This window comes from Chaetura pelagica, unplaced genomic scaffold (assembly GCF_000747805.2).
Source record: "Chaetura pelagica isolate M959 unplaced genomic scaffold, ChaPel_1.0 scaffold2, whole genome shotgun sequence".
NCBI classification, from domain to species: domain Eukaryota; kingdom Metazoa; phylum Chordata; class Aves; order Apodiformes; family Apodidae; genus Chaetura; species Chaetura pelagica.
Genome location: NW_009952796.1, coordinates 1,797,544 through 1,818,700, shown reverse-complemented (window position 1 = coordinate 1,818,700; position 21,157 = coordinate 1,797,544). Strand labels below are relative to the sequence as shown.

The following is a 21,157-nucleotide window of genomic DNA, read 5'->3' as shown; positions in this document are numbered from 1 at the left end:
AGTGCTGCCATATTATTTTCCTTTGAATATAGCAATGGGATAGCTATTTTCTCAATTATTTTCCTGAGGGAAACTATGTGGGGTTCCTTACACAAGTTACGTTTCAACTGAGTGCTCACCAGGACAGAACATGTCCATTCCTGGTCCTTACAATAGCTGCCTGAAACCAGGGAGAGTGGAAATAGGATAGAAGAGGGGAATAAAGAAAAACTGTAAATCTGAATACAGAATGCTGCATGTTACAGCTAAATTAAAATATTGTAGACATTACTACTGTGTTATTTTTGAGCTGAGGGGCACTCAGATGTCTTGATGGATGTTTTGAGTCAATTTGTTAAATCTCTAATTTCAGGGTTGGGTTCTTTTTTTTCTTTTACTTTTTAGGTTGGGTTCTTTTTTTTTTTTTTTTTTCTTTTACCCCTATGTTTTTCTTCTCTACCTTAGTAACATCTCTCAAATTCTGTGCTAAAAGTAGCACTGTAATGTTGCATATTATCTTTCAATGACTACCCATTAAATTTGATCAAAGCAAAGTGAGTGTTCTTATTGACCATGCAAACAGGGTCATTCTTCATTCTTTCTGTCTCATGCATTGATTGTGCTATCAGCACCTATGCTGGTGGTTATTAGAACCACTATAGTTAGATTTACCATGGTATTTAAGATAGTTGCCTTGGTTAGTGTGGGAAGTTCCACATATAAATGTAGTGGTATGCAAATATCGATTTTAATGATAGGTACTAGAGTTAGCAATCCTCTTGCTGACATATGAGTTACAAATTAACTTTGTTTGTTTGGCTTTTATTGCCTCTGAGGTCAAAGAGATGAAAAGGCATGTTGATCCCTTCTCTCTCTGCCTTTCCCCTCCCTCTCCCCCCCTCTGTGCCTTTTTCTTTGGTGAAAGCAAATAATGTATTTAAAACAGATATGTGGGGGTTTATTTTAGTTTTCTTCTTTTGTTCTGGCTTTGACATGGAAAAAACATAATTATTTTTCTGGCTATTTCCTACCTTAGTAGGATGATTTGAGGGAATCTTGCACCACCAAGAAAACGTCTTTTTTTCTGTGCTCTTTGGTACTCTTTGCCCTTCTTAGAACAGAAATAAGTACAAGAAAAAAATCCTGAATGTAAGATTTTTCTCAGAAAACTTCTATAATTTTAAAGTTTAACTCTGTTTTGGTAAGAAATAAGTTATTTAAGAGAGCAGTTACTAGAAAATTGCAATAAGAAGCATTTGATATTATTTTAAAGTAACACAGGGGACTGGAATTGTGGAATACACAGGAATTTAACCTGAACAAGGAAATGTGTAAGACAAAAAAATCCAGTGAGTTGAAAAGAAAATAATTCTCTGCTTACTGGGTTCATTTTGTAAATTGAGATCAATGAAATTCTTCCAGCAACAGCATGAAATCAATTGTAAAATAACATATAATTAATGCCCTATATTGTAAATTATAGTTTGTTTGACATTAATCACTGAGTTTTCCATGCATGGGGATGCATTTTCCTGTAATGCATTTCTGAATAATACTTGTGGATCTATTTCTAATGTGCTTGAGAGCGATCAGTTTTTCATGTCTACAATTGCCTACACTTGATCTTACGCAAATCATGTAATCAAGCAAATCAAGCATTGTTGCTAGAGGGCCTTGACAAGCAGTGGCTTTGTAGTTTTAAGAACCGCCTCCCTTCTCATTCAGATTCATGTTTGTATCTTTTGTTGTTTGAACCCATTGACCCATTATTAAATGCTTTGAACTTTAAATAGGAAAATATCTGCCAAATAGATTGTGGCACATAATTGCATCTATTATGATGTAATACTATTTTTATTGTTCATTTTGTCAGTTTCTGATTCTAAGCATTTACAAATGCTACCTACACTATATTTGTGGCTTATCCAAAACTTGAAGTCTGTGGAGAGATTTTCATTGGATATGAAGCTCATACTTTCAGTGACATTCCTAAGTCTCTCATTTCTGTATTTTCTTCTTCTGCTCCCAGTAATTTCATTTTTTAGAATCGCCTTTGTCCCACCAGAATCTTTCAGATTCCATTGAAACTTTCCATTCAGCATTTTTTAATCAAAATACATTGCCAAAATACATGAGGAATAAAGACTTCATTTGATCATGGTGACATTGCCTTTTCCCATATTTTATATTTCTTTTTCTTTTTCTTTTTCTTTTTTTTTTTAACCTCTCCTTCCTTTCTTTTTCAATGTACTTATCAGTTGATCATAAAGGATCTTGCTGCTTATACGTCCTGTGTTTGCATTCCTTGTTATTTTTGTTCTTTTAAACTCTGCCTGTTTCCCGGTCTTACCATTTTGCTTTTTCCATTCCAGGCACTGAGACATGCAGAGTATATAATAGTTTCTTTCTCTTTTTCAGGGAGGGAAACATAACATTTTTTCCATCTTCCATTCTCTTCATCCTTGACAAAGTTCCTCCCTCTTCAAATTTAACTAGATATTTCCAGAAACTCTTATACATGCAAGTAGTCTCATTAGCTACAGTTTTAGAATTTCAGTGCAAATGAATTTTTTTTCTCAAAAGCTATTCTTTGATGAGGAATTTTCTCTAAAGGAGAGATAAATAGCTCTCCCCAAACCCATCCCAAATCTATGGAGGAGGAAAACAGTGATCTACCAGAAATATATGGAAAAAGAGATGCCCACTTTTTCCTCTTCTCCTTTCCTTTGTGTTATGTTCACTCTGTGAAGCGAAGCCTCACAATCCAGTTTTGACCTAGAGGGAAGAATGTGTATTCACTGTGCATAAGGATATGGATTAAATAGGTGTCACAGATTGCTTTCAATTGTTCCTTTTAGGATTGCTAAAAGTAGAATCCTTCTGCTCACTTGTTTACCCACCCAGAACATGGAGTGTGTGATACTTGTCTCACAGACTTTGATCTCCATCTGTACTTTTTGTGGCTTCCCTGATGGCAGCTGCAAGGAACAAGGGATCCAGGAAGGTGTATAGAAATGTGGGCAATATAGTCGGTGCAGTATGTAGAGATTCATTTGTTTGCTGAGCCAGCTTGAGCACCTGCTCTGGAGTGTGCTTTCCCCCTCTCACCAACATAAGCACTGCTTAACCCTGGTAGAATCAGCCCCATTATGTTGATTAAACATGTCACTGTGTTACATGCATTCACTTGATGATTTTTATTTTTTTTTTAGTTATGGCATTTTTGTTTTTAACTCACACTTTGCCATGTGCTCCATAGAACAATAGCACTGCATTTTCAATAAAAATTCACTAGTTCATTCTCTCCTCACACAATGGAGTAAATCAAAAGGAATTCCATTGCAGCAAGGGTTGGAGACATCACATGAGGGGAAAAGTAATCAGAAAGAGTTGGTTCTACAACATTTCTACTTTAGTCATGTCTTTAACAACCAATTGCAATTTTTGAATTTGCGCTCAGAATTATTTTTGTACAAAATGATAGTTTGATACTATTTAGCTTTTGAAACGTGAGCATTTGCTACATCTTGCAAAAATGCAGAACTTTTTTGGCTTAATAAAAATGTATATCTATAACATATGTATTCTACTTGTCTACCTTATACTGCTGCCAAAACCTCCACAGTAAATTCCTTCTTAAAGGATTTACTCATTAAAACCTGTGATTTGTATTTTAATAAAAAAATGGAAAAGGATTAGAAAATTACATCTGCATGACTTTCCTACTGTATTTTTTCCTTTTTCAACATTTCTTTATTAGTATAGTGAAGACTATATGAAGCTAAAAATTTTTTAGAATATTTATTCAGCTACATTTAATTCACCATTTTCTGCAATAATTGAAACTCAAGATAGCTTCATAATAAATGAATTTTTAACACTTGTTTTGCTATAGCATTAGACAGGTATTATTTACTGAACTATTTACTAAACATTTAGAAATGTTTGAAGTCCATGCAGCTGAAGACAAACAGGCAAAGAGAGAACAGATCGGGATGAGTGTGGCAACAATGAGCTTCCTTTGTGTTCATGCATATAGTGAAATCTTCATGGAGTGAGTCATGGTATGCCTTGATGCTTGACATTCATGTATCATACAGCACATTTTAAAAAAAACAACATATAATCTGGCTGTGCTAATGGACCTGTACTTGGTTTTCCATTAATTTGATTTGATTTAATCATCCCAAAGGTGTTCATTTGCCACTTTAGCAAATTGGTATCGTGTGTAGCACCTAAGAGGCTAACATCTTTGTTTTATTTGGATGGTATATGTTTCAGTGTAAATGTACAATGGGGTCATCTCAACTAAAGTGTGCTCTGTAGATCTATTAGTAGTAAACATTTGCAGTTATTCGCTGTTAATCAGCCAGCACCTATTCTTTCCTCTGGAACTCACTACCATCTGAAAGTGATAGAAAAGCAAGGTAAAATTAATATACAAGTAAATTAATATTCCTTTCTTGCCCTAGATTTAGCTGTTTTTACGGCACACCAGTTCCTGCTCACTGCATGCACACTTGCTGGCTGTACAAACAGTTCCCGGGTCACCTTGTTTACAGCTCAGCTGCCACCTTCTCTCGTAGACGCCCCGGTCCTGACTGTTTTGGATTCTAGAACAATATATGTCCAGTAAGTAAGGATTTCTTCTTTCCTGACAACACAATAGTGCATCAGTTTATTCAAGAATTCCAGTGAGTTCAATCAGGGGAAGGGTTTGTGACATAAAATTAAATTTATTATGATTAAATGCATAGAAGTGATTAGTTTAGTGGTTCCGTGAACCTTCTGATTATCGCTTGCCAACTTAATTTCCATTTTGTCTTTACGCAATCAGTATAACCTACATATGGGCATAGCCTCTGCAAACTTCAGTGCAGGAAATGTTCTGGTGTTATGCCTGTTTTGTAGCCCCTGCTTTGTGTGTTACTGTAATAATTTATCTGTTGAGTACAAATACTGCATTAGAGGTATGCCTTAGATTTATTTTTATGGTTGTTTTAAAATCCTTAAAATAAATCCTACAAAGTCACCTAAACAAAGCATTTTTCAGTACAGCCTGAATCTTTGCAGTACTTAATCATATTTTGGTTTTACTTGCAGATGGAAAGAACCAGTAGAAGTAAATGGGATCCTAGATCGCTATATAATTTATATTGCAAAGAATGAGCAGAATTTTACAAAGTGGAATTTAATCTATAACAGCACAGAAAGTTTTCTGGATTTTACTATTCGACAGCTTTTCCCGGGTACTGAATACCTCATAAAACTAGCTGTAAGTTTTAAAGATGTGTAGTAGAGGTGCAGAATGGTGAAAATGATTCTGTTTTGTTAACATCTTAAATACTTAATGGTTCTTGGGTCCACTTTGTTTAACCTCTTCTTTCTCAAAGTGAGGTGGCTGAGCCATCCTGAGCAACAGTAGGTGTTTAGTTTCAAGACAGGCCCTCAAAAAACGTGTATGTAATTTAAATATAATTTTTTTTAAGCGTAAGTCGGATGATAGCTAATAGAGAATTGCCTAGAAATATATGAAAGTCTTAAAAAATGCCTCCTGCCCCCAACTTGCAAACATCAAATGTATTTGAAAACATTTACCTTTCGTATTTTGTTCCATGATAACTTGCTCTTTCTTCATACATCTGTAAGTAGAAGAAAATAGGAAGGAGAAAAAATGTACAGTTAAAATTGAAGTTTGTTTATTCAAAACATTTTAAAAGACCTTGATGTTTTCACTGCATTTCTTTATCATTGGTTATATTTTATGGTGAAATAGAACAGCTACAGCACACTAACAAACCTGAAAATATATGGATAAAAGCGTGGGATTGTCCCTTGTTTTAAGCACACTATTCATTTTATAACAATACCTATATAAGGATATTTGTTTTGATAAATGCCATAGAAAAATATTCTGCTCTTGATTATGAATAAATTTACATTTATGTAGACTCGGTATGCATTCATTTTTTCTTAACATGCTCTTGAATGTTCTAAATATTTTACCACAAAAAATAAACTACCTTCACGTAATGATAAGGATCTGACTTGAACTTGAAAAAGCAAGGATATTCAGTCTAATTAAATCTTAGATTCATGTTGAAATGAATTCATTTGTGCCTAGGCAGTTCAGCATGGTGAATTGCATAGCATATAAAACAGCACCATGTCCAAAACTAAGGCAGTGTTTCACCAAGCATTTTATGCCTTTAAAAGCAAGCAAGACTATCAAAAGAGTTCGTGGTGTCCTTCACTGTGCCACAACTCTTCTCTGCTCCTTTCCAGCTTCTGTGCCTGGGGGCACAGGGGAGAATTAACAGCAGGGATCTGGAGAACAACTGAAACTGCTGCTTTTGGTGCCTCTGCCTTGGGATATGGTTAAAACAAAGTGTTGTGTGGACTTTGTTTTTACTTCATCTAGATGTGCAGCTTTTCTAAACGTTACTGAACACATTTATAAGAACCTTTGATCTTTGTCTTTTATTTCTAATTTGTTTTAATTTTTTTTATTTTGGAATTCTATTTTAAAATATTTGTATTGCATCAGTGGTAGCCAGAAAGTAAGCAAAGATAATTTCTTCTAATGATTATGTAGATAACCGGATTTACCCGGATAAAATGTAACAGTCTGTGATAGGCAGGTTAGCACTAAATGTTGCTGCTTTGAAAATGGCAAGTCTAAAAGTGCCTGAAATGCTCAGTATCTTTCAGGTGTACTAGCTTTCTCAAAACATTTTGAACCCATAGTATTTAGAACTTACCAAACTAGTTTGAGGAGAATATAATAATAGAGATTTACAAGTTATGAAGCTTAAAAGTGGCCAAATGTTATATTTGATAAGGGAAAAACAAGCAAAGTCAACAAAAAGCTCCAAATCAAAACTACAAACCTGGAAAGAAATTGAAACATTTAGTGTTTCACTTAAAATTTATTCTGAGTTTCAATAAAACTTTTAAAGTAAAAACAACAATGGATTAATTACCTTCAGCACTGGAAACTTAAATTCTTCTGTTTTTGTTAGAACAAAATATTTCTATCAACCTTTTTTCCCCCCCTTGTTTCACAGGTAATATTAAGGTTTTTTGTATCTATGCAAAAACTGGTTTTGGTTTATATGGGAAATTACAAGTTGAGCTACCAAAAGTTGCAGCTCTAAACACAGGAATCAGGATCCTCACAAGCAGAACTTTCAGCATGTGAGAGACTGCTGGCATTATTTTTTGTGTGACAGATTCACATAAGTACCTTAAATAAAGTTTACAAAATATTTATCTGTGAATGTTGTTACCAATTTTCACGATTTATTACTGTTCGACATGTAGCAATTGTTTTCTAAAATGAGTGCAACAGCTTTTATAAGCCAATCTAATCCTTCTTTCCAAAAGTCAGCTGAGAATGCTTAAGGTCACGTCTCTGTGGATTCGTGCAAAGGAATTTGCTTTTGCTTTGTTCATGCTCTAAACCAGGTGAGTATGAACCAAGCCAATCTGAAAGCAAATCAAAAGCTGAAAGGCTGCATTTGGTAACAAGGGTGGCACACCTGTTTATATGACTTGAGTGCTTTCATGATTTAACTTTTAAGCTAGTATCTCCTCATGGATGTGTTGTGTGTGTAAACTAGCTTAGGTGCTAGCTCGAAGGGTTGTTGCATGGTGTCTTTTTTGTATCTGTCCCTAGGCTCTCTAGAGGCTTTGATATTTTTGCAAATTTTCCCTCTAATCTGTTTCTCAGTGAAATGCAGAGTGGCACAATGCAGCTTGATCTAGATGTAGGATTTCATGGCTTTGAGCATCACTGGATGTGATTACCAGGGTTCCATCAATGTCCAGTCTGTTTGGATACACTGATCTAAAATCTCAGTATTTAAAATGTTGATGAGCTTTATTTTACTGAATTTCATTAGAAGAATCAGAAACATAATGCCCCAACAACTTGCCCAACAAGTTTCAGATGTACAAAAAATTGAGCTTCATGAAATTCAATAAATAAATGAAGAGGAAGGCTGCTGTTACTGGCACGTGAATGAAGAAGCTCTGCACTGCTCAGGAAGGCTCTGAGGACTTTGGTTAGCAAGGCAGTAAGGAATGCATGAGGAAGAGGTCTTTCAGAGTTAGTCTTTTTGGCTTCTTCATGAAGCCAGTAGAAGAGAAATCATTTGAAGAATAATAGAATAGTCTACCTTTGCTGGCCGAATAATGTTATTAAATGTTTTCCTTATCAAAATGCTAACAGTTATCTGAGTATCTGTCTAAACTGACTTTTTAATTTTTTTAAACGATCATATTTACAGTACATGCTATTTTTGGGTGTTCCCAAAACTGAGGTTGCATTATTTCTTCTTTATTTGATAGCCCAGACAGAACACAGGGAGTCATTCTGTAGTTGTGTTGAAAGTGTCATTTCCAGTGACATCAAAACCATCTTCATGTATAAACCAGCCTCCCGTTTACAAACAGTTCTTATTTTCACCTGTCAGGCTAGTATACACTTTTGGAGTGGGGTAGGAGCTGCTCTCTGATTTAGTAGACACTAGGAAATGGGATACTGAAGCTAATCCTTTCAAATAATGTACACTAGATTGAGAGAAACATTTTATTCCTGGAGATCTGGACAGCAGGGTTATTTCTCCTCTGTGTGCTGACAATGCAGAGCAGGCTATTTGTCCACTTCAGCACGTGGGCAACTCCTAAAAACACAGGTGATCCCATAAGTTTTTATTAACAGTATGTCTGAATTTGACTCTTGATTGAATTCAGGGATTGATTTATTTTATTGCTAAAAAATGAAATAAAAAAAAACAACCCAAACCAATAAACTAAAGAGAAATTTAAACCCAGGACAGACTTTAAATATTCTTGTATATTTTTTTAATTCTCTAAGAACTGTCTCTTGTAATTGATCTTAGAGCAAGCCATTAGAAAATCAGTACAAGTAAGGACCATAGCTGTGTAGGCTTATGTTTGAGCCTGTAAAACTTGAAAAGCGCGTTGTTTGGGGTGATATGCACATTTTCTTGTATACTGTTTTAATGAAATACTTTGTTTCATAATCAAGCAAAATGTAAAAAACATGTAATCAATCTTTTCTTTTCTGTTAACCTAGATACTTTGTTATCCATAAACATGTATTAATAAGTGTTATAGATTGATTTATAGTAGAGTGTTTTTTCAGTATTTAAATTGCATCTGCGCACCACTTTGTGGTCATGAAGTGCTGATGTGTCTGCACAGCATTTTTTTTCTCAATGACTGATCACTGGGATAGTTTAAGCATATTGTAAGTTGGTCAGTATATTCTGTGTCTGGAACTTGTAAGAGGTTTTTAGTTGATTTCAAAAGAATTTTGCACTGTAAATGATATATATGGTACTTCAATTTTCTTTACTGCAGCTGCGAAAGCAGTGGGAATCTAATAGTGATTATGGCTCACGGTCAAATGCAAAGTGCTGCAAGTCAAATATTAGTTTGAGGTTTTAGCTATATTACACCTAAAAATTAAGTATGAGTAGCACACGTTGTTTAAGAAAAGAGGCAAACAAATCTAAGTAAAGGATCTTCTCAGGAAGTCAGACTTACTATGGTTAGATATGTAAAAATTATAAAACTTAAAAAAATAATAATTGTTAAAAATATTGGTGTTACATTGAAATATGTTTATTTGTTTTGATTTGCATTTTAAGGCTTGCACTGGAGGTGGATGTTCAATAAGTGAAGCTAGCACAGCTATAACAGATGAGAGTACACCAGAAGGTGTTCCTGCTCCAAACGCCCAGTCATATTCATCTGACTCCTTTAACATCTCATGGACTAAGCCTGAGTATCCGAATGGTAAGTGAACTCTTTTAGCCTCAAGTTAAAAAGATGATTAGTAAAGGTAAATTAATATTCTAAATGGCAGCTTATATGTGGTGCTTAATTTTTAATGATCATTTTAGCACATAAAATACCTTAGATAGTATCATTGTCTGCAGCTAGGCGATTGTGGTTTTCAGCCTCTCATACAGTTTCAGTGGCTCAAAAGTGCTCCCTTTTGATAGTTCTTGTGTACTGCATCTCATTGTTTAATGTTTTCCAGGACAGCTAAGCTGAGGAATACACTTTATTAGAGCATATCAGTCTAGGATGTTCATTTCACCCTCCAGTAAAACATCAATTTCGTTTACATTAACTGATATGTAATAATAATTAGACTCTTTTTCTATGCAGTCATCTGGAAGGTGTACATTTCTATGCCTGTGGAAGTTAAAGAATATGCTTTATTTTGTTTAGAAATGTTTTCTGCTGTGAAATATCCATGTGTAAAACTTTTAGAAAAATTTTATGTTTCTAATAATGTTGCACAGTCTTGTATGGCATTGGAATTCACTTTGATTTTATTATCATGTGTGTAACAGTTCAAATCACAGCAGAGGAAGCTAGGAAGAAATTAATTAAAGTAACAGAAATGCTTTTCTTCATTGGTTTAGCATCATGATATATGCATAAACTATTTCCCACAGAGGTTTCACATAAATTTTCTTTTTCCCCTGCAAGATTTTTCTCTGCTTTCAATTGTGATAGAGCACATCCTACCTGTACAACTTCACTACAAAGAATTTTAAATGGTTCTCCAAAAACGGGTGGTTGTAAAGTGAACTATATGTAATATTCTGTAAGGTTTTACATTACTTCTAGAAAGGAATAAGAATACATCATCTGCTGTTAAATAATACATTTGATAATTCATGGGTCTTTGTATGGGAATCATAGATTCTTGCCTCCTAGTCCCTTAGAAATCCTTTAACCAGGTTTCCAAGTCCCATCAGCTTATATTGCAAATGCTGAAGGGAAAGCAAGGAGAAAAGAAGAGCGGAAGTTCGTGTGTGTGGTTTAGTGGCTGAAGGTTGAATAATTTTCAATGAAATTGGCATCTTTTCCATGTAATAGTTCATGTGAGGACTTTATCCTGTTACCCTTGCAGTGTGTGGAAAAAATCCAAATAGTTTAGAGAGTGTTTTAACTAATCATATACATAATGTATTTATATATGCATATGAACTGCACAGGATAAAGACCTATACTTTGATAAATACATTTCCACAGGTTTCCTGTAAACTAAAATTCCTTTACAATAATTACAAGTTGAGAATACATGACTAAATTTACACCTTGTGCCATGTTGTTAATAGAATATTTACTGTGTACTGCTTGACTTTCCTTTTAAGTGCACTAAATAGGTTGCTGGGAAACAACTGAAAGTGTTAGTGCACCCGCAGTAAGTTTGCAGATATCACCAAGTTGGGTAGGAGTGTTGGTCTGCCTGAGGACAGGAAGGCTCTGCAGGGGGAACTGGACAGGTTGGATCAATGGACTGAGGGTGATTGTATGAGGTTCAGCAAGGACTTGGGTCACAACAATCCCATGCAACACTACAGGCTTGGGAAAGAGTGACTGGAAGCTGGAGGTTTCAACAGCCTCGATGACAACTCTTTTTGCCTCTATATTGGCATTTTGAACAATCCATTTAGGTAACTAACAAATTTGCCATATAGCCCACTCCTCTATAATCCTGAATATATGCTGTGTAGGCCTCCTGTGTGTATTTCTCCCCTTAAAAAATATTCTTTGGTATTTTCTCATCTTCTCACTATTTGAATCCCATAGAGAATTTTTTCCCTTGGGATTGTTATTTTTGGGTTCTACAAGGATACCATGCATGTTGCTGTTAAGGGGTTTCCTTAGGATGAGAACTGGTGGAAGTGATTCAGTGAAGTCAGCTGCCCCTGTCCTGCCTTGCAGGGAAAGACTGCTGCTTTTCACCTGTGAGCTCTTTCTGAGTGGATAAGAGTTGAAGAATTGTTATGTCATATAAAAAAAAAAAAAAAAAAAAAAGCTCTGAAACTTTTCACTGAGCAACTGCTTAATCAGGAAAACTTGCATTGTTGAGAGACTTTCTTTTGTTCATTCTCAGCATATCTTTTGGGCTGCCTAGTGGCCACGTCATTTATAATTGCTCTCTATGTCAGTATTTTGAAACTGTGTAGGCTGAAAAAGATCTTAGTTGAGAAGACTGAAATATGAGAAAGACCAGTAGAAGGAACTGTCCCTTTCTTACTTCAGCATTTTACTTGTATATTCTCATATTCAGAAGTTTTAATATAGCTCTTTTAAAATTTTTATTCTTTTTTTTCCCAAAAAGTAGAAAATATTTTCCACTTCTGACTTAATTGGTTCAAACTTGGTGAGTTTCAGTATATTAGGTTTAAATAGTGCTTTTTGAAATTACTGAACTTGCATTTGTTTCAGGTGGAGACCTCAGAATTACAAAGATCTGGATATCATAAACTGTCACCTCCTTAGTAGATCTCTGGGGCCATTCCTTTACCTTCCTCCTTCTTTATTTGGATACTCTAGGGCAGAAACTACTGTGCATTTCCATGGGCTCAAGAAGTGTTGCTGATGTTAAATGGGTATGTAGCCTGACTAGGATTTGGAGAGCATAGACTATAGTATGATCCCTTGATATGTGTAGAGTTCAGCTACTTGTCACCAGTTAGAAAAATTTAAGGGCGATTAATAAGCTACACTTAAGGCCAAAGCTGGCAAATAGGACTAAAGACTAATAGGCTTCTTCATAAAATGGTGCAATGGGAGGAGTCAAGCTTTGAGATAAAGGACCTTCTAGAAGTTCAAGGCTAATGTTATCCAAATGTGGATATTGAATTTCTGGGCTCCATTTTTAGGGAATTCAAGTCCAATTTACATTTTATTGTGAAAAATTTTCATTTTGTATAAAATGGGAAAAGATACACGTAGTTCTTTGTTGGAAGTTGCTCCAGAAATGCCATTTAGGTAGTAGATGTAGAAAGAAAGACATTTGGAAGATGATACACTGAATGTATTTGTAATATACACTTTATCTTTTGTATTATTTTCAAACCAACAGTAAAATGGTTGATGGGATGTGGCCCAGAGGTATTTCACTTTACAGCAGAATGCTACTCGATTTCTACCACATACATGTCACAGATGTAGACAGTGTAATATTAACTATATAATTGAAGGCAAGATATGAAGAGGCTTGAGATTCTGGTTTAAGCCTTCATTATTCTAGTGGCCTCAGTAAAAAAATCATACATTCTTTGAAACACATCCATTATTGTCTTGCATGTATTTTGAGGTTTGCTCTTTTAAAATCCATAATCTTATGTCTTTTCATCATGGAAAATTTTCCTTAGATGGTCACTTTTCAGAAATTCACTTTAGTTATGTACAGGTCATAGATAAAATCAAGTCTTGATTTGGACTGTATCTTCCAAGGCTATATGAAATTTGTATGGGAAATATTAGGTATAGTAAAAACTGATTTATAAATTTATTCATGGAACTAACCCAATACTTGCTTCTGCAAATAATTTTGTTTGTGAAACTACTTGTAGTCAGTGAAGCTGGTGTAGAAAAGAATATGTTTGCTGAAGATTTGACTTCTAGATTCTACCTTGAGTGTAAAGTTCTTGTAGCACTTCAGATTCAAAATCTCTTTTAACTTTTAATGTCTGAAATATCATTGAATCATAGAATCATTAAGGTTGGAAGGTACCCCAAAGATCATCAAGTTCCAAGCCCCCTGCCATGAGCAGGGAACCCTACCACTGGACCAGGTTGCACAAAACCTTGTCCAACCTGGCCTTAAAAACCTCCAGGGATGGGGCATCAACAACCTCCCTGGGCAACCCATTTCAGTTCCTCACCACCCTTATAGTGAAGAATTTCTTCCTAATATCTAACCTAAATCTCCCCTGTCTCAGTTTAAAACCATTACCCCTTGTCCTATCACTATCTTCTCTGATAAAAAGTCCCTCCCCAGCTTTCCTGTAGGCCCCTTTCAAGTACTTTCAAGTACTTTGATATACAAATGGCCTTACCCGAGGAGAGGAGAGGAAGAGGGAAAAGGTAAGGGTGTCTAGCTTCTTTCAGTTTAACCATAATTTGCTTTGTCCACATAAAAGTGGAACATAATTGTATTATAGTCAATGGAGATTTTGTCTTCAGTGAAACCAAGAGTTTTACCTAGCTACCCAAACTTAACAATTAAGAAGAAACCACATCTTTCATTGTGACCAGGTGTCACACATAAAGCCTTGTAAATCACAAAAAATGAGCTATACTCTTCAGTATCTCATGGATGGTAAATATCACGAATATATAGCAACTCAAAGAGTAAACTTTGGGCTGACTTAGAACTTGTTCTCAGTATGCTTTTGATACATATAGTGGTGAAATAAAGAGGCTAAGTAATTTATCTCTTGCCTAATTTAGAAAAATTACTTCACATCTCAGAGTCAGACTACTAGCCCTTTTTCCCTTTATTTTCATTCTGTAATTTTATCCATCAGAAAGGAGGTAAGGCAGAAGTAAAACCAAGCTAATGTATCAGCTTATTAGAGATGATTGTTCTATGACAGTACTGGGAGGACTAACAAGAGCTCACAGTGTTAACAGCCAAGATGCTGAACAGTTCTGTGTTGTAGGAACACTTGAAAATAATGGTCCAGCTAATTAGCAGTGAGTTCCAATGCAGATTTCATAGAGGTACATATGACACCCACATTAATATCAAATGATGTCATTATGACTGTTGCTGTTACCACATATATCAGAAGCATTAATAATGATTTCCTAATTTCTTTTACGGGTTAGTGCTACGGGTATAGGTACTTAAAGTAATCCAGTGGTTGTTTTCGCCCACCATAAAACATCCTTAATGCCAGCACTGACATTTGGGGATGTCCTTATCAGTCTGTCTTTGAGTATTTTTCCTCTGAGAGAAACAGAATTTTTTCATATATATATGTATAATTTGTTTATTTAATGTGGGGCAAATGTGAGCCATTAATGCCCTTTCTTTACAAGCAACTCGACATTGGAACCCCAGGGGATTTTTGCTTTAGGAAGCCTGTCAACTGTGGTAGAATTGATAGTGTGAGATTTACCAGGACTTCCTCCTACACAGACATCTTTGCTGTCTAGTTTGAGTTTAGCCTCTTGCTTTTCCAGAAGAGAAAAGGATTGAGGAGTCTGTGAATCACTTCACAATACTCAGCTGTTCGTTGCTTTAGCATATAAATCTTTCAAAGTATAACTCTTCAAAGCTCAGCTGAAACTGTTGTTTACAGACTTTTATTTATGAAGCATTTCTCCATTCAGTAGAGGGGAAAAATCTTTTCTCAATTTCAAACAGAATTTTCCTTGACGTAGTTTCAAACAATTCAGGGAAAAGTAATGGAGTTATCTAATATGAAGATGTTTTCTATAATGGAAAGATTAGAAGCCATCCTCTGAACTTAACTCACTTCTAATGAATCCTGTAGATTTGCGTTTATTTGCCTTAAGATTTCACACTTAAATAGCTTTTAAAAAAGGAGAATATTCAGGAGTGAGAAAGATGGAGGAATATCCGTGAATAAAAGGATTCCTTTTCAAGCTTAACCTCTGAAGTCTAAGCAAATCTGCAGAATTCAGTCTTTAGTTCATTAAATTAAAAACACTGTGTATGTATAATCTGTGCAGGATCTATGCTGTCCTATCATGCACCTTCGGAAGAATAAAGATTTAAGTTTCCTTATAAATGAGATCACCTACAATTTTGAGTTAGAATTAGCCAGTTACTCCAGAAGGACCATTCTGTCCTCCATCTATAAGTCTTGCTAATGTTTTTTTTAGTTTGCAAATATGCTTGCTTTCTTTAGATTGAATAGCTAAGGAATAGTTTACTTCAGGAGTTTTTCTATTGTATAATGAGCAGGAAACAGAAAATTATACCAGTTTTGGGTTTTGTTTAGAAAAGTGCTTAAAACTGTTATCCAAAAAACACCCAAACCCAAATTAATGAAGTACGTAGTTTGTTGCCAAAATGCAGAAAATCTGATATAACTATTGATGACAATGAGTATCAATAAGGTGTTCTGTGTGGCAAAGTTATTTGTTACTGATTTATTTTTGTTACAGCGCTGGCCTGAGTTGTCCTTCAATATTTCCATTTTATTTTAGATCACTTTTTGTACTCTAAGTCTAAAGCTCTTATGATGTAAGATGGTTTTGCCTGTCTTCTGGGTTTTTGTTTTGAAAGCCATATGCAGAGTAGGCTGTGAAACAATTGCCTGAGCTTTCCTGATTCCAAGGTAGCGAGGTGGTGTTCAGAAACAACTTTATTAAGGGGTAATCTTTGAAACAGTTTGTTTTCAAAAGATGCAATCTGCTTGAGAGGCTTTCAACAGCTGAAGATAGGAGAGTGTGTTTCTTCTAAGTGTTGTATACACAGTCCTGCTAAACACCTGCTGAACTGTAAATTGTTTGAAATACTACTACTACCACCCTAATGTGTGTAGCATTAGTTTTCTTCTAAGTCTATAGCCCTTTAGATATTAAATGAGTGCTATCACATTGTTTTATAGGTATTATTACTAGCTATGGATTGTATATGGATGGTGTTCTCATGCAAAATTCATCACAGCAAAGTTGTTATGCTCATGGACTTGCTCCTTGGAGTCTGCATTCCTTCAGAGTCCAGGCATGTACTACAAAAGGTTGTGCTTTGGGCCCATTGGTGAGTACATTAATTTACATTCTGGGAGTGTAATAAATGTCAGATGGCAGGGAATATCAGAGTAAATGGTGATGATTCACTCTGGTCAGTACTAACCCATCTGGCAAAATGTGACATTTAAAAAAAAAATCCTATTTAAGAGCTGCTAAAGATTTGATAGGTCATTGTTAGGCACCGTTCCAAAGCAGAACATAGGTACAGTGAAGGAAGGCAAAAATTGAGGCTGAAACACACATTCTTGAAATTAGACTTAATAAGTTTGAAAGGTGCAGATGTGCTTTAGTCAGATTTATAAGGATGTATATAAAGAAAGAGTTACTGTCCTAGTAATGAGCAAATTTCTATCTGCCTGACTGAAACGACTGAAGTTAATTTGAGAATTGCAGAAGCTAGAAGTGGCAACAGGAGGAGGGAAAGTATGGTGATACGTAAATCTCCTTTGGTTGCAAGTGTCTGGTTGAAATATTACACTCGACATATTTTAATGGTCTTGTACAACACCCAATTTTTTCAAGATTTGAGAATACAGGAATATTAAACTTGACATGAAAAACAAACCTTCTAGGGTTTTTTTTATTTTGTTAAAGGTTTTTGGATGGATAGAGGAACTGATAAATCAGTATTATTTTATAGTACTTTATCTGGTGAATAACTGGAATTATATCTATATGATTGGTTTTGTATTCAAGCATAACTGAGAAAGAAACCCTTGTTAATTCTGAGATCTAATTTTTTGTTTAATTCAGCTATATGTGTGCACTTTTAATTTTGCTAACAAGAACTGGAAGAGAAAAGAAAAAAGGGAGATTTGGGACTTTTAAATGTTTTTCTGTTTATTTTTCCATTGTACTTTATAGTATCAGTATATTGTGCTCTGGAAAGAACTTCCAGGTTTTATTTTTATGATATAATTTGTTAGTCACATTTCCAATATTCTAACCAAGATTGCTTTCTTACAAATGCTGGTAACATCGTCTATCTGTAGAAGACCACTAGACTTTATAGCCATTAAACATTTTATAGCTTGCTGTACTTTGAAGGGTATTTACTCTTAAAAGCTTGAATGGCTTTTTGCCAGTTTTCTTGCCCGTTGTTTGCAACTTCACATATACCCAAAAAGCAAACCTTGTTTTAAGGTATTTGATGTGCAATAGTCTAATCTGTTGTGTTACCAGTGATGTTTAAGACAATTCATCACCAGAGTTTGCATGCAGATGAAATATGTGTGTTTTCAGTACTTCTGTCCTATCAAATAGGACACAACAGCAGTACTTAGGTTTTTTTAAAAAATACTTTAGCCTTTTTTTTAGCCTTTTTTTTTTTCCCACAAGTCTCCACTGAACTGCAGGGTTGTAACTTGACTTTTGGAACAATTCAGTGTAGGGGTGCTGTGTCTGACACTCATCTGCATCCCATGATCAGTACGCAGACTGTTTTCCAAAGCCAGTGATCCATCTCTAATCACAGGAATTGAAGTACAGCGTCTTTATTTAGGCTGACCTAAGTGCTGCCAGGAAGTTGAAGCACTGCCTCTCCATTTGACTTTTGGAAAGATTTTTATAGCAATGACAGAATAAATCCAACACTAAAAAACAAACAAACAAACAAACAAAAAAACCACAAAAAAACACCCCCAAAAAACAAAAAAGAAAACTGAAATGGTTTGCCTCCCCTCCAAATAGTAAGGGAAACATCTTCCATCAGTAAACTGATATGCTGCCAGCTATTTTCATTGCATGTCTTGTGCTTAATGTGCCCTAATCGATGAACAAATGCTCTGTGACTATCCTAAATACAGGATTTCTCCAGCTTATGTTTCTGAAGGTGGCCCTGAAGATCTTAATCGGTTAAGAGAGCATCAGCAGTTACTGTGTTTTAATAAATTTGTCATTTGGGTTAGATAGTTTTTGTTTAACTTCTTTTTTTTTTCAGTGGTTATGAATTATTTTCAAATGAAATGTGAATTGGTGTCATGTAACTGAAAAAATGTTGCATCACAGAATCTTAGGGGCTGGAAAGGACCTCAAAAGATCATCTAGTCCCACCCCTCTGCCAGAGCTGGGTCACCTAGAGTACATCACACAGGAATGCATCCAGGCAGGTTTTGAATGTCTCCAGCGAAGGAGACTGCACAACCTCTCTGGGCAGCCTGTTCCAGGGCTCTGTGACTCTCACAGTAAAGTTTTTTCTGATATTTATGTGGAACCTCCTATTTTTCAGTTTGCAGCCATTGCCTCTCGTCCTATCACTAGACATCACTGAAAACAAGCCTGGCTCCATCCTCCAGACACTCGCCCTCAACATATTTGTAAACATTGCTGAGGTTGCCCCTCAGTCTCCTCCAAGCTAAAGAGACCCAGCTCCCTTGGCCTTTCCTCATAAGGGAGATGTTCCACTCCCTTTATCATCTTTGTGGCTCTGTGCTGGACTCTTTCGAGCAGTTCCCTGTCCTTCTTGAACTGAGGGGCCCAGAACTGGACACAATGTTCCAGATGCAGCCTCACCAAGACAGAATAGAGGAGGAAGAGAACCTTTCTTGACCTACTAACCACACCCCTTCTAATACACCCAACGATGCCACTGGCCATCTTGGCCACAAGGGCACATTGCTGGCTCATGGTCATCCTCCTGACCAGCAGGAACACCAGGTCCCTTTCTCCTGCACTGCTCTCCAGCAGGTCAGCCCCCAACCTCTACTGGTACCTGGGGTTGTTCTTCCACAGATGCAAGACTCTACACTTGCCCTTGCTGAATTTCATGAAGTTTCTCCCTGCCCAACTCTCCAGCCTGTCCAGGTCTCACTGAATGGCAGCACAGCCTTCTGGTGTGTCAGCCATTCCTCCCAGTTTAGTGTCATCAGTAAACTTGCTGAGGGCACACTCTGTTCCCTCATCCAGGTCGCTGATGAAAATATTGAATAGTACCAGTCCCAGTACTGACCCCTGAGGGACTCCACTAGTCACAGACCTCCAACTAGATTCTGTCCCATTGACCACAACTCTCTGACTTCTTCCTTTCAACCAGTTCATGATCCACCTCACTACCTGGTCATCAAGACCACACTTCCTCAGTTTATCTATGAGGATGCTGTGGGAGACAGTGCCAAATGCTTTACTGAAATCAAGATAAACCACATCTACTGCCCTACCATCATCTATCCACCTAGTTACTTCCTCAAATTTTAATCTGTTTCTAATAAAGCCAAGATCCTGCTTTTCTGTTTGATCTCATTGGGGTTTTTTTTGCTTTAATAAAAATAAATATGGTTTATCAAGAAATAGTGCAACTTCTAATAATTCTTTCAAGAAATTCAGGAGATAATAATCATATTATTATTACTGTCCTATGATGCAGTGTTACAAATATGATTGCAGAGTATTGTTTAATTAAGCTGCTAACAAAGACACATGAAATTATCACAGAATTGTGTATAATGTGTAGAAAAAGAAATATGAAACAAGTTTTCTGTGCCATATGTTTATGTAGAGAATGTAAATTTTTACACGAAATTTTATTTTCAAAGTACACTGCAGAGGTGTAGCTATAGAGGATACTACATGTACTGATTATAAACTGTGTTTCAAAATTGTTTTATGCTGAAAAGAATAGTAGGTCATAAAAAAAAGGCTTTGTAATACTATAAGAATTTTCTGAGAAGCAGTCACAGGCTAGAGACAATACATCTTTTGCAGCTGTTTAGGATGTTTTACAGATTGCTACAAATTCATACTGTTTTAAGAATATCTTAATCCTCTTCAGTAGAATAAATAGCTGGTATTAATATCTCCATGTTTCTGATGTAGTGAGATAGGAGTAATTGCATTTAGCAGCACAACTTTACAGGAAATTATTTTAGTTTAGAAAGCGCAGTAGTTTAGTCAGTGCTTCCATATGGATGTTTTTGACTGAAATATGCAAGTAATCAATGTGGCAATCATCCAATAAATTGTGAAGCATTTGTTTATCTTGAAGCATGTTCTTTGTCCTGTTGACTTTACTGAAACTGCTCACCTATTTTAAATATAATAGAGTGTATTAAAATAGAAGCACAGGCAGAAGTATCGATGCACATCAAAGATATAGCCTAGCATTTGTAATCAATAAGCTTGTCAAATTTTCCATGCTAAAAACTAAAACTAATACTATTTCAAGGACAGAGAAAGTATGTTTGATTATTTTGATGACAGAGCAGGTGTGGCAGATAAAAAATAGCATTTATTAGCAATCCCATGAACTTGCAGCTGAGAGGCACTTAGAAAGGTGTGAAACCTTCTTATACCTTAGAAAACACCAAATAAATAATGTATGAGAAACAAACTTATTTCCACAAATAATGTAATAGCAAATGATTTTGTTCTTGAAACTGAATGCTTACTAAAAGAGGTGACATTTAAAAAATAAATTTCTGTAACACTGAATTAGTATCTATATGTATAAAAAGTATTTCATCCGAATTAAATTTTTTCAGCTCTTTTATAATATTTTATTTTATAACTTCCATTTGAAATTAGAGGTTAATTCAGGGAGCAACCAATATTCCATAAAGGATATTTTTTTCTCTTTCAAATATCTGTAGTATTTTACTACACCATT

At 35.5% G+C, this 21,157-nt stretch overlaps 1 protein-coding gene across 1 annotated transcript in view; it reads left to right on the top strand.

The window, feature by feature from the left end:
- USH2A (Usher syndrome 2A (autosomal recessive, mild)) overlaps positions 1-21,157 on the top strand; it is a 393,962-nt gene that overhangs the window by 186,738 nt on the left and 186,067 nt on the right. The window contains exons 32-35 of the mRNA XM_009994736.1: positions 4,452-4,611; positions 5,083-5,254; positions 9,660-9,807; positions 16,413-16,564. Coding sequence (XP_009993038.1) covers positions 4,452-4,611; positions 5,083-5,254; positions 9,660-9,807; positions 16,413-16,564 — 632 coding nt within the window. The remainder of the gene's footprint in view (positions 1-4,451; positions 4,612-5,082; positions 5,255-9,659; positions 9,808-16,412; positions 16,565-21,157) is intronic.